We start from the raw sequence: 17,024 nt of genomic DNA on the forward strand, positions 1-17,024 counted from the left end.
GCCGCGCCGGCGCCGGGAGGCAGGATGGGCTGTATCCAAAGCATCACCTGCAAGGCGCGGATCCGGCGGGAGAACATAGTGGTGTACGATGTGTGCGCCACCATCGACCAGTGCCCCACGCGCATCGAGGAGACCTCGCCCATCGTCCTGCGCTACAAGACCCCTTACTTCAAAGCCTCGGCCCGCGTGGTCATGCCCCCCATCCCCCGCCACGAGACCTGGGTGGTAGGCTGGATCCAGGCGTGCAACCAGATGGAGTTCTTCAACACCTACAGCGACCTGGGCATGTAAGCAACCGGCGGCGCGGCGGCGGGAGCGGGGTCCCCTTCTCTTTTCCCCACCCCGACCCTCCTCCCAGCTCCTTCTTACCGCTCTCCCCATCCTCTTTCTAAACCTTCCTCCCGCCTCCTCTTCCACCTCCCTCCTCCCTACCCTTTTGTTTCAGTGACAGGGCGGGTGTAGGGAGGCTCCTCGCAAGCATTTTCTCGTGGTTTGCTTCTGACTTTCCATAAACGTGGGGAGGACGGTGCGGGCGGGCAGGACGCGGCCAGGAGAGATGCAGAGTCGAAGGTGGAGGTGGCTGGCGAGTGCCCTGTGAGTTTCGGGGCGCCGTCTGTGCTTTGTGGGCTTCCCAGGAAGAGTTTGGGGGAATATGTAGGCAGAGGAGTGGGGTGGAGTGCACGGGGCGCCTGGGCTGTGCCGTGCGTCCTTTGGAGAAACCCGAGCGGGCTTGCGGGGAGAAGATCCTGGTTGTTCGGGCGGGACTTGGTGGTTCTGTCCTTGGTTCCTCTTATTTTGAATCTGAGACTTTATTCTCCAGGCCTGGAAGCCTGGAAGCTTTTTCCTTCGGAACCACCGACCTGGCTGAACCGCCTCTGACTCCAGGCCCTGAGGGATGGTGGGGAGCAGGGCGCAGCCCTACTAAATAGGGCAGGGCTCAGGGTCCAGTGCTGGTGGCCTCTGGCAGGGCAGCGCAGTGTGTTACATACGTTCAAGCAATGTCTGGGTGTCCTGTCTTTCTAGGGTCTTTACTTTCTCCAAAACTTTACTAATCGCGGCACTGGGAGGGATTCCCGAACGCCCACCTCGGAATCCAGTCGGCGAGCTGGGAGCTCTCCAACTTCTTTCAGCAGCACCGCTCGCCGCGCACCGGCCTTAGCCGCTTTGGTGCAAACCTCCAGGTCCTGTGGGCTTCTCGGCCGCCAGGGGCCGACAGCCTGGCCGGAACTGCAGGCTGCGGGCAGTCGCGTCCAGGACTTTTATTTACTAAATTTTCTTAACACCCTGCCATCCTCTTTTCAGAATAGACTAAGTAGTTGGCAACTGCAGTGGCTAAAATGCTTGTGGCCTGCATTCTACCTTGCAGTTATTATGTAGGTCTGGAACCCCCCTCCCTAATTAGCCTACAGTCTATAGGGAAACCCTTTTCTGGAAATTCAACTTCATTTATTAATCTAAAACTCTAGAACTCCCGAGTTTCATTTATTGGGTATGGATAAGGGGTGGGGGAGTTTCCAATTTCATAGGTCAAACCATCTTTTTAGCAGCAGTTTGAAGCCTTTTTATTACACTCTGAGAGCTAGTCGTTGGCACTAGCCATAGGTGCTAAAAAGAATTTTGACATGTCATTATATTTCCTCTCCCAGCCATCCTCAACCCTGCCCCCAAGGGTATGAACTTTTTAAGCATAAAAGTTCAGTCCTGGAGCCAGCTCACTCTTAGTGAAGACATGAGAGTCTGGTGTCCTCTAACCTCTGCACACTGTTCTTATCTTATTGGAAGGTAACTGCATGTGAGAAATGGGTGAAGTAAAGTTTTGGGTGCATCACACCATTTCAAAACAGACACACCCTTCAAAAAAATGATTATATCTGAATCCAGGATGTTTGTTTAGAAACCTGTTATTTCCAGCCAAGTTAGAGAAAGCCCCAGAGAGGGCAAGGGCACCCTCTCTTGTGTCTCCCTGGCCTGGCTCTGATGGCAGTGTACAGCCTTGCCGAGGAGGGGGGCAGTAATTGCAGCCCGGGCCTCTGTAAAGGAGGCCAGGAGAGACAGCAGGAACCATCTGACTTTCCCTGAGACAGCACAGCTAGGGCACTCTGTTGCCTCACCTCTCCAGTAAATCAGGAAATCAAAAGCAAATAACTGAATAATTCTTTTCATGAAAGAAAATACATTCTGCCTCCAGAGGGCCTGAATTAAGCTATAATCAGACATGCTGGTTGAACCTCCTTGAATCTATAGGAGTGTATCTATAGGAGAATCAACTTTAATGGGTGTGAATTGGTGCTGGCACTGGGAAGACACCTGTTCCCTAACCCTTCCTTGCTAATTATTGCCTTTGGGATTTAGAAAAAAGTTTTGCCTTTAAATTGCCACTTTCATTAGTTTAAGATTCTTGGTTTCAGAAGAGCAAAATAGACCCTAAGTAATCATAAACTTTTTATGATAGTTCATGTCCAGAGTTTACCTGACCATGCTTGTTATAATTATTCTGTGTGTAACACCTTTTTGGACCCCAAATTTGATGGAACCAATTTCCACCAAATGCTTATACCTTGAAAACTGGGAAAATTCCCTTGCATGAATGTTATAGTTCTTTACCTAGGTTTCAGCTCTTTATCTACTTTAGCCAATACCTTGAGTGAAAAAAAAAAATACAGGCTGAACTTTCACTTCTATGTGTTACCTGTGTTATATGAAGCATGATTTGGGGAGAGGGCATAGGTGAGAAAGCTGCCTTTTCAATATTTTAAAAGAGACTTTGCCAGAGGAAACCCACAACTTCAAATGACAAGAAATCTCTACCCAGAGGCTTAAAAGGAAACTTTGCTTTTGTGCTTTAAATTTTCAACATTTCCAAGAAGGGGTTGGTGTCTAAAGGAATATTTGAAATAGATCATAATAGCCAGAGCATAATTGAACTTGATCTCAAGTGACTTGGAACTTCCTCAAAGGAGTCTATAGAAGTCAGGTTAGTGAATACCTGGGCACCTATTTATTTCTCATTTGGCCACAGCAAACCCTTCCAGTGCATCCCTAATGAGACTGCTCCAAACCTTCATCCTTCGGGGAGGAAGGTCCACAGCTTTTTCTCAATGAACCCATCAACAGACAAATTTACCAGGGCCTTCATTGTACAGGTGTCAGCAAGGACAAAAGAATGTGCAGCAGCTTCTCTGTTCCTCATTGGGGGTGTGAAATATGCTGAGAAAGCCATCAATCTGGGGAAAATGCTTGAGAAAGAGGAGGAGATCATGCAGGGTTTTCTAGAACTGTACGGACTCATGCTGGACACCAGCATGAGATTCAGCTAGGCAAGGAGGAGCACCTAATTCTGAAGGGGGAAACCAGTAAATGAATGGAGGTAGGGAGATAGTAGGTCTTCCCAGGGGCAGAGGTCACCTGCAGTGGAGCTTTCATGTGGGGGATGAGGTCCAAAACGTAGGCTGGTGGGAAGGCCTAGCACTTGTGGTCTGGAAAAGACAGGATTGAAGTCAGCAGGTTCTTTCTACCTTCTTCAACCCTCTAGGGCACCTGGGAGCCTTTTGGTAGAGGCATGAGACCTTTTTGTTGTTGCTAACGCTAAAGTACGACAGCCAAGAGATATCCTGGATGAGGTTTGAACAAGGAGTGGGGCTTGTGTGCGTGGATGGATGACGTGAAGCTAGTGTCAGAGGAAGAGGGAGCAACACCCACAGGTTCTTCAGTCTCTGAACCCACATGCGTTTCTTCTAGAGCCGTACAGGACTTCTGGTGAGCCCAGGCTCGAGGGTTTGGAAACCATCTCAACTGCCAATATGGAGCACATTGGCCTGGGTAAAACACTAGGAGGTCACCTCTTCTGTTTCAGGAGCAGGCTCCACCCATCCGCTCCTCCTCCTCCAGAGCCAGCATTGTGGAGGATGTCACTCTCCCCACCCATCTCTGCTGTCTGCTCAATCCAGTCCAAGCTAGCTTCTGTCTACTTCAAAACCATTCTTGCTGACTTTGTTTGTGATTTCATGTTGCCAAATCCAAAACACACATTGAGAGCTGCTCACCTTTCTAAGCAATATTCCACACTGTTGACAGATTCCTTCATCTTGAATCACTCCGATCTTTTAATGCACTTAGCTAGTCCACCATTTCTTTTTACCCCAAATTATAGTTCAGTGGGACGTTTCTCATTTTGTACCCTCCCTGGGTGATTTCATCTATTCCTAGGTGATATGCAGTCACCTGCAGTTTAGATATGTTCGTGTCTATACACAATTTCCACTTCCACTTTGAAAGACACCTCTAGCTTAATGTACTCCTGGAACGCTTCTCTCCAACTGTAACTCCCACCCTCAGTCTGTACCTCAGCCATTCTTGCCATCTTAACAGATGACACCTCTAGTCTCCGAGTTGCTTGAGCTGGAACATCTGTGTGTCATCCTCACACATCCAGTCCTTCACTGGATCCTACTGACCTATCTATCTCCAGGGGAGACTGCAGTCGGCCCCTGCCCCCACATGCATCCTGCCGTCTTAGGCCCGGCCCCAGCAGCTTCTTGGACAGAAGCTTTCTAACCACTTACCACCTCCATGCTTGCCTCCCTCTGGTTTGGTCTCCACACAGTAGCCAGGGTAATAGTTTTAAAGATATGAATGATGTTACGTTCCAGCTGAAACCCTTCAATGACTTCTCATTGCAATTGCGATGGAATTTCAACATCTCCTCTCACTCTGTGACCTCTATCTTAAGCCTTGTCAGCCCATTTCCATTTCTTCAAAGTAACCAACTTCATCCCAATTCACAACTTTTCCATGGGCAGCTGTCTGACATGTTCTGCTTGCCTGCCCTTTTCTAGCTAATTCCTGTTCTTCACTCAGGTCTCAGCTGCCTCAGAGAGGGCACCCTGATTTCAGAGTTAAATTAAGGTTCTTCTGTTCTCTCTTAATAACTTATTACATGTAGTAAGATTATAATAGTATGTTTGTTTAACATCTGACCCACCTGCTAAACTATAACTCCATGAAATCATATGTTGTATCCATTTTGTTCTGTATCAACAGTGCTTGGCCTATAGCAGATGTTCAGTAACTACTTGATAAATAAATGAGCCACTTTTCTGACCTCAGATATGCTGTGTCCTCTTCAACAAATCATTGTCTCTCTTCAAAATTAGCTTTTCATTTGAACCCTCAGGCAAATCTCACTGCAACACTGGCATCTCAGCACTTGCATAGCATAACCAGTTTAACTAAATGCTATACTTCTATAATTCTTTGTCCCACCTTGCCCTGCCGAGTCAACTGCTCTCAGCCATCTGTCCCTGCCTCTGCCACCTTGCAATGTCTGAATCCTCACTCTTTGTCACCAGCTACCACGTGGCACTCTTCTGCCCAAAGACACATGACACAGAAACTTGGTCATCACGCTCTTCACTTCCATCACCAATCCCAGGACTTAACGGACATGGACATGATACTTTAGCCATTAAGTGCCTTGCCTGGGAGGGTCATTGCCCCCAAAGCTCACTCCCACTTCCGTTCTCAGGCATGTTGCCTGCACATGCAAGTCTCTGTGTGATCCTTGCTGTTCAAGAAAGGTGCCTCCTTCAAGCATTCTGCTCTTGAGGGCCAGCTTGGCCATCTGTCCAGGGAGCCAGATGAGCCTCCAAGCCACTGGTGCCAACACCTGATTCCCATGCCCGTTACAACCCCAGTTACAGTGCTTGAGATCTGACTCCTCACTAGAAACATTGGAATCCCCAGTCTAGAGCATCAGATGGGAAAGAGGGATCCAGCTCCCTTAGGAAAGTCCTGCGTGCCCTTGAAGGGGAGATGGCCTAACCCTTTGCCTCTAATCTCATACATCTCTGCAAAAGAGGAGCGGCAGGGGATTAGCTGGGTTTATCGGTGAAGTATTAAGCTCACTGGAAGTAAAGTGCGACTCTGGGAACTGGAGGAGTGAGAGGAACAGGGGAAGAGACAAATGCTTAGGAAAGGAGAAGGGGAGAATTCAATGGAGAACTGAAACTGCAGTGTCACCGGTGCACCCTGGGATGCTGACGTGCAGCTGCGTGGAGGAGGTGGACCTAGGGGAGCAGGGACAGGTGAGCTGGAGTGTGGGCAACTGCAGGGTGTCGGTGACCTACCCCAGGGCAAGAGACGCAAACGCTGTCTTTGGGGCTGGGCCTGCAGCTGCTTCATGTGCCAGGGTCTGAAAGAAGGCTGGCACTTGAGTTGGGAAATACAGACTTGCCCAGTGGCTCCCCCTCGTCCCACCCAGAAAGCCCCCCCTCATGTCTGCTTGGGGTTTTGGTCTTGGGGCACAGCATCCAGACTTGCCCGGTCTGAGCCATCTCACAGCTCTGTGAGCTACATGGTCTCATGCACCTCACTTTCTGAGGAGGAAACCGGCTCAGGAAGGTCAGAGGGCTTGTCTGAGGCCGTTCACTGTGGAGGGGCTGAGCTAGGACTGACTTCTGACCCACACCCAGCCTGTCTGTGACCCACACCCAGCCTGTCTGTGCACTGGCACAGCATCACGAGTGCCGAGCCTCAGAGCTGAGTGTCAGGCCAGCTGCGTGTGAGCCAGCACTAAGGAAACCTGGCCTGTCTCTTTCCCTGGGAGCCGCGATTCCAGGGAGATGGGAGCCAAAGGGCTCGCCAAACGAACATCATGCCCAGGTTACCCGGTTTCTGATAGAGCATGACTGTTATTACTCAGGGGGACCTGGGCCAACTTCACGGGACAGGCAAGGTGTAGCCCCATGGCTTCCCTGAGCAGAGAAGTGTGCTGACTCTAGAGCAGTGTCTGACCCTCAGTTGCTCCCCCCAAACCCCACTCAGGGCCATGGGTGAGGGGACAGCTTCATTTGTGAGTTGGAGCTGTGGTCCCTTCATGCTGAGTTGGGTGGTGGCTCCCCCTCGTCCCACCCAGAAAGCCCCCCCTCATGTCTGCTTGGGGTTTTGGTCTTGGGGCACAGCATCCAGGACCCTGGCCACTTCCCAGTGTGGACAGGGGCTACCACCTCACTCCGCCCCTCCTTACAGGGACTACCTGCCTGCCGGACCCTGTGAGGTGACGAGCAGTGGCCAGGGCAGGGGTGGAAGCTGTGAGCCATGCTCATCAGGCTCAGGCGGGTTTTGGAATGTCCAGCCTGTGTAGACAGACAGATGGGCCCAACGCCTGAAATCATTCATGTCCAACATCATTTTTAACGATTTTATTGTTCTTATTATTTAATGGGTCCCTTTCCTGACTTTGTCTCTTTAATTAGCCTCACAGGCATCATGAGCTATTTAGGACCCTCTTGGTGTTCCCATTTTAAATAAGCAAGCTGAGGTCCAAAGAGATGAGACACCGTGCTCAAGGTCACCCTGGCAGGCACTGGTGGAACCTGGCTCTATGCCCAGGCCTCCACACTCCTACCCTGGTGCCCTCCTGTGCCAAGTGCAGGGTCAGCCAGCAAAGGACCCGCACTGGGTTGGGAAAGGTCATCCTCAGAGGACACTGTGGGGGCCATCATTTGTGACCTCTGAAGACAGAAGGGTAGATAGGAGCACCTGAAATGCGTTCAGCAAATGCTGTCAGATTACAACAAAATAAATAAGGTTTTGTAGCATCTGATGGCAGCTTGGCGAGGTTGCTGTGACAGGCCTGCCTGGGAAAGCCTCTGACTGGCTTCCTCTCATGGGGTCTGACCTTTCCAAGCCAGCTTGTGGGCCTGTGTCGGGCCAGGGTGCAGGGAGGCTGTCAAAGGTCTGGCTAATGGGAAGTAACAAGCCAGCATTCTGTCAGCAGGCTCTGCAGTGCCCTCGGGGGTGGGCAGGCCAAAGGGGTCAGGGCTTCTGTGCACGAGAGGTGGCAGAAATGGGCTCTGGCAAGGCCGGAGCTACCAGAACCTGCATGGTCCATGTTGCTTTGCTCTAGGCCTGAGGCTAGAAGGGGCGGGGTTGGGACCTGGATATGTGGACAGGAAGGAGATCTTGCCAGGGATTCAGATCTGCTCATTCTGAGAACCCCGTCATCTTTCATCTCTTTACTGAGAGCCCCCAGTGGAGCCTCCATTCAAAGCAATAGCTCCCACACTTGACGTGACTCAAATATCTGTTTGAAACTTCATGGACAACCTTTTTTTTAAGGAAAGATAAGAGATGTATGTCCCCAAAAAACTAAACCTCACACTCCCTTTGGAAGGTTTCTTCTGTGACCAAGGAGCCTGTCTTTTGTGGCACAAGCGAACTCTGAGGAATGGACAGGTCTGGCTTATTATGGTCTGTGTCAGCTCAGTGGCAATCACAACCACCACTTGGAGAACACTTCACGACCATTTGCTGAATGCTTCACAGGCACTGTCTGAAGTGGGCACCATTACTTGCTCCACATTCTGGAGGATGAAACGAGGCCTGCAGAAGCTGGGTAACTTGCCAAGCACTACCCAGCTAATAAGTGACAGAGGCAGGGTCAGACACCAGAATTCCAGTGTTTTCTGTTACACTGTCGTTTGGAGAGTTGGGTGAATCAATAAATGATAGCATGAATGAATGAGGAAAGAAATAGGGCGCGTCCGGGATAATTGCCTGAGTGCTTGCCTTTGGAGACTTGGGGCAGGGCGGGTGGTAAAAGCGTTAAACAGATTGGAAACACCAGCTTCCCACCTCGCAGCTGGTTTGCTCAGCTGGCCGGGACTTGGTGCTAATGAGACAAGGTCTTAGGGTCAGACCGGGGACCATCCCAGCGCCCAAGCCTGCGCTCTTTACCCTCCCGTTGATTCCACAAGTGACAACTACTGGCAGCAGAGTCTAGATGAAAAGAGCAGAGAGATGCTTTTTAATCTGGAAAAATGCAAGAATTATTCTAGAACTGGGAGGTGTCAGGCCAGTGCAGGAAGTCACACAGCCCAACTGTTCACGTGACAGATGGAAGCACCGGCGCCCAGAGATGGGCAGTGATACAACAGGCTGGCAGTGGTCGAGCCAGGACACCCCCCAGCCCACCCAGCTACAGAGCCGGTGTTCCAGCTGCCGAGTCCCACTGGGAGCACTGGGGCCTGAAGGGGAGGGGGGGCCCACGTTGTGGGTCAAGACAGGGGGTACCCTACCAGGTGTCACCTCCTGCTTTCCACATCTACCCACTCCTGCTCCTGTTTGCTGGGGGTCCAGGTCTCCTGGGCCCTTCTCCAGCTCCAGAGAGCGAGTAGGAAGAGCTGGGCCCTCCATAGCACAAGAGGACAAACTCACCCACCAGGCCATGGCTGTGCAGTTGCGACAGCTGGAAGACCAGCCTGTTCCCAGGGTCTGTAGCAGTGATTAGCAAGCAGGAGAGGAGAGGGTCTCCCCAGAGACACCCAACCCAGATGGCAGGAAATGAGAGGACAGTTCCAGGGAGGAGGGATGTGTGGAGGGATTGGAATTCAGCCTGGTGTCCAGCAACCCAGAGTCAAGTTCCTCCGCCCTTCACCACCCCCCAGCTTAGCCCTGTGCTAAGGCGCCCTGGCCCCCTGCCCACACACAGGCAAGGTGGCTTCATGGAGCCCCGGGAGAAGCCGGCTCCAAGTGGTGTCAGTGATGACAGATTGCGAGGGGGGCCAGGGGCCCTCCCGAAAGCAGGGCTCAGCTGGGAGGCCCCTGTGGAGTGGAACAGATGGGGGAAGTCTGAAAGGGAGATCCTAGCAGCCTGGAGACTCTGTTGTGGCTTCTTGCTGGATTTTTCTCCAATTTTCCCTTTTATTTTCTATTAATTTGAGGCATTTTCACATCGGGGCATGACGTAATCATGTCTGCTTCCAGGGGGTAGGTGGGGAAATTGGAACTAGCAACACACCTGTGTGTTGAGATCTGCACACACCTGCTTTTCCCTGGTTGGGAACTAAACGGGGGTACAGGGGGGGCTGTGTGTGACTCCCAGCAGCTCACCTCTGCCTCCCTGGCCAACCGCACAGTCTGTGCACCAGGTCGCCTCTCATGAAGCTAGGCGATGTCAGCTCTCTGTTGTTCCCTTATACAGCCATGCTCTGGCCTGGCCCTCCCTCTCGAACCTGGCACTGGGGACCTACCTCCTGCCCTCCCTGGAGGAGGAGGCACCTTCAGGCCTGCTTGAGCCCCTCACCATTGTCCCACTGGCCTGGTCTTTTTAAGTCCTATACCTCTCGGGATTCCCTGCGTGCTCCCTCTCTGTGTCTGTCTCAGCTGCTCTGCACCTGACTTCCTACCCTTGCTTCTGTCTTGTCAGTCACTCAAGCTGCTGGGCCTTAGTCAGGTGCCTACCCTAACCCCCTGGTTCTCCCTGGCAGGCTCACCGTGCCCCAGATGGGGGAGCAACATTGTCTGCCCTGGGAGCCCGGGAGCCACTCTCTCTTCCTCAGAGTCTCTGAGCCTGCCCTGGGCTCCTGCTTTCACCTCATCACAGGACTTCCAGAGCTATGGATGATCTAAACAACATGGCTTATGACTTGGGGGGCCACCCAAACTGGAATTCCAGTGAGGAAGCTGAAACCCAGCTTTCTAAGTCAGCAGGGAGAAAAGGAGGAGATTGATTTAACATGTGTTGATTGGGGCCAGTTTAGCCATTCATAGTGCATCTGGGAGGCAGGAAGTCTGAGACCATGTTTGTTACCCTCAGCCTCTTAGGTGCCATCAGAAAGACCTGCTGTCAAGAGCAGACTTTAAGATGTGGGGAAGAGGACAGTTGGCATGTGGACAGGACCAGTCAGCCTGTCCCTGCCCTTTGTCCTGCCCAGCTGAGTGTAAGCCAGGGTGGCCAGGCAGGGTCTGTAGAACCCCCCACCCCTACCCCTCTCCCTCTGAGAAGGCCCACCCTCAGGAGCGTCTCTGCTGACAAGCCCCCTCAGGCCACTGTTGTCAGTTGGGTGGCCCAGCTCAGAGATTCCTGAGACGGAGAGAAGGGTTGGAGCCAGGAGTGCCAAGGCCCCTCTGTGGCCAGGCAGGCATCACCCTGCACAGCCAGGACCTGGGTTTTTCCCTCAGTGTCTGAGAGGTTGTCTTTCAGACCTGGAATCCCAGAGAGCATCTGTACCATCTGGGTACCTGTGCGACTACTTAATCACTGTCAAAAAGCCTTTCATAGATGGAACTGTTGCATAATCAACCAAGAGCCAGACTTGGATGAAGGTTGACTGAGGGGTCACTGTGTGGGCTCTGTGCTAATGGGCCTTGCTCCCACGGGAACGACAGCATCAATGGGAGGGGAGATGTAGCATTTGTCTGCTTGATAAAGGTTCTGTGGAAACCCTGTCTGGCCACCTCTAACCTCATCAACCTCACATAGTTCCCTTTCCACTAAGTGGCCAATTCTCTTTCATCAAACAGTTGGACAGTGGTGTGCCCAACACTTGCAGCTGGGACACTTTGGCATAGCCCTCATGGAGGGTGTTTGAAAGTGCAGGGTTTTGGCATAGCCCTCATGGAGGGTGTTTGAAAGTGCAGGGTTAAGGTGCCTTCCTCTCCGTGGGCACCTCTACAATTGGTCCCTCTGCCCCCACAGGCCAGGATTGAGGAGGGATGCTTTCAGATCAGAGCACAGGCATCTAGGTGTTCCTTCTGCCTCCCTGCTCGGATGTGAGAAGTTTATTCAAGATTTGCCCTCTGTGTCTGGTATTCCTGAAACATCTGGACATCAGGATTAGGAACTAGAATTACTCACTAGTGTTTGGCTTCATGAATAGGAAAAGCCTCTTGAGATATTTTCATGCCATTCCAGAATAGCAAAGACAGTGAAAACAGATTGTATCAGAAGCACTTACATGGAAGCAGAGTACAGAGAGCAGGAGGCAGGCGAGTTCAGACTGTCCCCACAGGGACAGGTCAGGGCTAAACAGTTCAAGAGCACAGACCAGCTTGTAGTTGGCATTCATGTCCTGAGCTGTTAACCCCTGGACCTGCAGTCATCTCCAGTCTCAAGTGTGCTGTTTCTTTTGTGATGCCATCCTGCCTGTCAACATGGTGAGACATGTATGACCCAGGACCACACTGGAATGGGCCTTCCTGGCCCACAGCACCACAGGAAAAATCACCTTCCATGTGAGCTCAAAATCCCAGTTCTGGGTCACTCCATCCAACTTCTGACGACTTGTGATTGACGCCTATGTGTACTTTCAAGAATGTGTATTCACTCTTTCATGTGTCCTTAAGATCAGGCTTGTTAGTTGTGCTGTGTGATGCTGTGTGAATGCTCGGTATCCTTGTTAAGTTCCTTTCACTGGATCTGTCAGTGGTTGCAAGGACCTGTGAAATTTCCCTCTGTGCGTTCATGCCTCTCCTCACAGCTTTCAGTCGCTGCTTTATACATTTGAGGCTCAGCCTGCTTACCTCTGTGGTTTTCAATTTCCTCTCCATTTTTGACCCCTGGGATTTATTTTGTAAGTTTGATCTAGATTTGATAGGAACGTGTAATATAGAGTCCTTCAAGGTATTTAGTCTACCATGTTATGATTTGCCTACTGGTTCTTCTGTCCCTCAGCTATAGACAGAGCCTTTGGTGACTACTTTTTCTAGTATGAGTTACTATCTTTCAAAGCCAGATACCTGTCTGCAAGAGATCCTTGGATAAGAAGAGCTGAGATTTTCACACCCTGCCACTGTGGGTGGAGAGGAAGCCCAGACACAGTGAGGGTCTTCAGCCATAGCCAGGCACAAGGGAGCCAGCAAGACCACTTTCTCTCGGGTGCTGTACTCTGCTGAATGATTCCAGCATCTGTCGCCCATCTGTACCCATCTCAGGACCCCAAGTCTGTCTTGACAAGCCAGAACGTCCTGCCGGAGAGGAAGCAGGCTTCTTCAGAAGCCTCCTGGCCCTGCTTGAGCACAGCCATCTCTTTGCGACGTGAGACTGGGAAGCTGTTGGTGCTCAAAGTCCCTGCCCATCTTCCCCAGGGCCTGCCTGTCCTGTGTGTGAGGCTCCTTTTGCACTGGCACTTGGCTCTTGTGAGCACAAGACCAACACAGAATGCTCCAAGGTGCTTGGTAATTCACACAGGTTGCATCTCGCTTACTACTCATTTGAATTCCTGTGATTTCTACTTCCTGTAGGCAGAAACTAAGGCTTTCGCAGCATCACATAACTTACCCAAACTCAGTGTCGGAACATGGATTCCAAGGACTCCAGACCTAAACTTCTAATCACCCATTTCTGTGCACCTCAAATAGCACAACACTGCTGCACCTCAAGAGAACAATTAACCTCCCTCCGAGCCTACGCAGCAACTGAGAATACTGGGAACAGCAAATAACTCGAACAACTGATAGCAAGACCGTTGTAAGCACTATCGCCAAGCTGCAAGTCAATTTCAACATTTAGCTGTAAGTCAAGAAAAAAACAACAAAAACACTCTTTTCCAAACATCTCTTCAGACATTTGAGTTCTTTTTGTGACCACCTCTCTAGAAACCTGGCGGCTTAGCTTGCATTCCACCTTGGTGAACCTCAGAATTGGAGATGTGTCTTTGTTGGCGTTAAAGATGAACTATTAGATTAACAGTAAGAGGATCCCACACAGAGAAAAGGCGGGCTTCCAAAGCCATCATGTCAGCAGCAATCCATTGCCCTTAATTCCTCTTTGACTGGAGGTGCCAGAATGTGTTCCAAGGCACAGGCTCCACTCCCCCTTCACTGGTTGAAATCCTGACGACCACTGTCCTTACGGTGTGACTAACGGCAGATCAACTCACTTCTCTGTGCCTGCTCCCCTCCCATAAAAGAGGCAATAAAAGTACCTACCTTGTTAGGTAGATTGTTAGCTTTCGCCGAGTGTTCAGAAACAGTGCTTGGTTGCATGGCAGGCACTGTTTCTGTTAACTTTTTAAAAATAATTAAAAAAAATAACTAAATGGACCTGTGCTATTGAATACCTGGTGGAGGCAGGAACTCTGCTAGAACAATTTTCAGACTATGAGGAGAAACCTGTCACTGTGTGTAGCAACTTGAGCATCACGGTCGGGAGGCCGCCCAGAGGAGAGCCCCCCACTGTCAGGGCTGCTTGCACACCTCCCTAAATTGCCTTTTCATTCCACCTTCTCCAGGCAGGATTGTGCCACTTTCCTCAGTGTCTGCTGGCTTCTAACAAGAGTGTCCTTACGTCTGTCTCAAGGAGATCTGGCCTGAGTGGGCAGCAGACATGACTTGAGTGGGCAGTAGCCATGAGAGGACTTCCCCAGGCCTCCTATCTGGGCATTAGGATCTGGCAACGTACTTGGTTTTTCTCTGAAACCACAGCAGTCCAGGAAGAGATGTCCGCATGACCCTACCCAAGCCCTGGGCCGGCCCCTTCACACACAGCCAGCCTCACCTGCCCTGCTCACAGACACTTGCCCCCAGTGTGCCTGGCTGCTCTTCCTCAGCTGCACTTTGCCCTGGCCTGACCCTCCCTCCCCCCCACTACCTCCCTGTCCCCTGCCCCGGGACGAGGTTCTCTTGGATCACGGTCCCTGGATCTGCCTGTTCCTGCACCTGATGGGGGGACAAGCCAGGCCCAGAGAAAGCCCTGGAATGAGGTGATGTATGCAGATTCCCTAGGCTTCCTAATGGCTTTGTGGCTGTGCCTGGTGGCTTGGGGTTGAGACCTACAAAGGGTCTTTATCGCCAAGTTGTGAACCAAGTCTCTGTACTAAACACGGAGGCAGACAAAGGACTGGAAGCGCCCAGAAGAGAAAGAGCAGGTTTCTCTAGCTCCTGAAGCCCAAATGACATAGATGCTGACACTGAGGAGGCATTTCTGCCTAGCGAGAGGTTGATGTGGCCCCGAGGCTCATTTCCTATTCTCCACTTTACCACCCTGCTGGCCTTCTGGATTCTGAATGTGGACTTCAGTTTAATGTGCCACCCTGACCCAATAATCAATAAGTTTAATTCAGAGGTAGAAAAAGTGGCTCAGACAGAATCCTAAATAAACACAATGCTTTGTGGTCTCAGATGCCATAAATCCCTGAATGGAGAAGGTCGAAATTGTCTTTGAGGTCAGAAGCCTTTGCAACAAAATGGCAGTGACAGGCACTCTGAGACATCAGTCCATTGAGCTACCGGCCTAAGGCATTCCCCGGAATTTCCTCAGGGAATGTTCTGGACCTTCCAGACCATGTTACCAATAACCATCCTTCATCTTGATAATAGAAGCCTACAAAGTGTTTTTGCTCATGATATGTCCTTTGCTGCTCACCGTAGCTATGAGAAGAAGGAAGACAAAATATCTCCTTTTGCAAATGAAGAAACTGAAACTCAGAAGCTGTGTCTGCCCAAGACCTGAAGGGATAATCATGAGATTGAAAAAGTATTTTCTGACTTACTCTCCACATTTTGGCCGTTTTACTGTCCTATTAGCCTTAGATTCTGAATTTGAGCATCAGCTGGTGTGCAGCCAACTAAGAAAAAGAGTCAGTCACCTTTCACTTGCAAACATTCTGTTGGGAGTGCCAAAAATGTCTGTCTCACTTGCTTGTCTTGAATCATATTCAGATCCAAGACTGGATGTTTTGCTGATTTCTGCTAAGATAATGCTTTGTGGTCTCATCAGAGCTGGGAGGAAATTTGGGGAAACAGCTGACTCATCTATCCCTCGTCTCTGTACAACCTAGAAGCAGGTGAACGTCCTGTACCCTGCAGGTCTGCCCGCCGAAAATCCCTGTCTCCCTCTGCAAGCGTGAGCGCAATGCTGCTGCCATGGTGGCATCTGTACCGACCTGCAGGGTGCGCAGGATGCCAGATGCCCTCAGGGCGGTTTTTGCCGTTTAGACAGGTCTGGGGCTGGGGAGTGAGACTGGTGAGCACATCCAAAGGTGAAATGTGGCCTCACTTCCTTTTTTAGGAGCCACTCTCACTTGGAAAGATGAACTTGATGGAAATGACCTTTGGGGAGAGAGGGGAGCTTGAGGCAAACTCAGCAATTCCTGCAGCCCTTGGTCTAGAGTCTGTGGAGAGTGGTCAGAGGATTTGGCTCTTTTTTGCCCCAGGGCTCTACCTTCACTCCAGTGTGCTCCACCGAGCTTGAGGGCAGTGGTTTAAAGTGCAGCACTGTGAAGCTCTCCGCAGCCACTGCAGCACGAGTTCAATCCCCGGGCAGGGAGGTGACTACATGGCGCGACAGACCTCTCCTGACCCGCCCGCTGCCCCCCTCAGCAGTGTACTTCATCGATCTGCCTGTTCCGCTCCCCACTCTGTCTCTGGTGAAGCCTCTTACTGCCCCTGCACCTCTGGCCTGTATCCCAGTTCTTATATGTATAAATAAATAAGTCTTTTTAAATATTAAATCAACTATAGTAGCAGGTGGTCCCCCCAGGACCACTTCATCTTTGGCTTTTTTAGAAAAACCACAAACTTCTTTCTTTCATAGCTGGGGGTGGGGAGAGTTGGGCGGAAAAGAGGATTGCTTTTCCTACGGAAAGATGAATGGATCATGGAGAAAGCTCTGGTGAGATGCCACAGCAGAGAACAGGGGCTTCTCCCCTGAAGAAATGGGGTCTCCTCCCCCAGTGCACTCTCAACTTTTGATGTGCTTTCACCCCTTTACAGCTAGAGTTTTTGCCTAGAGGAAAGTTAGTTTACACCTTATTACTGAAGAAAATAGCCCAGGCTTGAGAGGGAAACAGCCACCCACTCCCTGTCTGTCAAGAGCTGAGTGGCTTGAGATGAATGGAGACTTCTTCTCACTCCCCTCTCCTCCCGCGCCATTACTCTGGGGTTCTTTCTGCTTCATCATGAGGACAGCCAACCTCCTCCACCCCTATCCTGCCTCCATCTTTCAGAATTGAGCTGATCCTTTAAGAAATGTTTGATGTTCGTATGCCATCCTTACATAGAAGCAGCTGAAGGGTTCCTGTGATCTGGGGTTTAAATCTGTCTGTTTCAGGGGAAAGGGTTAAAATAAAGAAAAAAGAAAAATAAATAAATCTCTCTCATTTCCTACAAATTTATTGCCATCTGTTGATTTCATTCCTGTGACACCCACATCAAGATCATTCATAAGGAGGATCAGACCCACTGCTAGACCCCTCCTTTACTCACAGCTCTGTCCTCCCATCCAAACGTCTGTGCTTGCATGG

General features: G+C 50.8%; 1 protein-coding gene across 1 annotated transcript in view; it reads left to right on the forward strand.

The window, feature by feature from the left end:
- The first annotated feature begins 6 nt into the window (after positions 1-6).
- Positions 7-17,024, forward strand: part of FAM78B (family with sequence similarity 78, member B) — a 65,304-nt gene continuing 48,286 nt past the window's right edge. Inside the window, exon 1 of the mRNA XM_004688411.2 lies at positions 7-287. Within this exon, the coding sequence (XP_004688468.1) occupies positions 25-287 (263 nt within the window). The 5' untranslated portion in view covers positions 7-24. The remainder of the gene's footprint in view (positions 288-17,024) is intronic.

This window comes from Condylura cristata, unplaced genomic scaffold (assembly GCF_000260355.1).
Source record: "Condylura cristata isolate star-nosed mole 26May11 unplaced genomic scaffold, ConCri1.0 scaffold00024, whole genome shotgun sequence".
Taxonomy (NCBI): domain Eukaryota; kingdom Metazoa; phylum Chordata; class Mammalia; order Eulipotyphla; family Talpidae; genus Condylura; species Condylura cristata.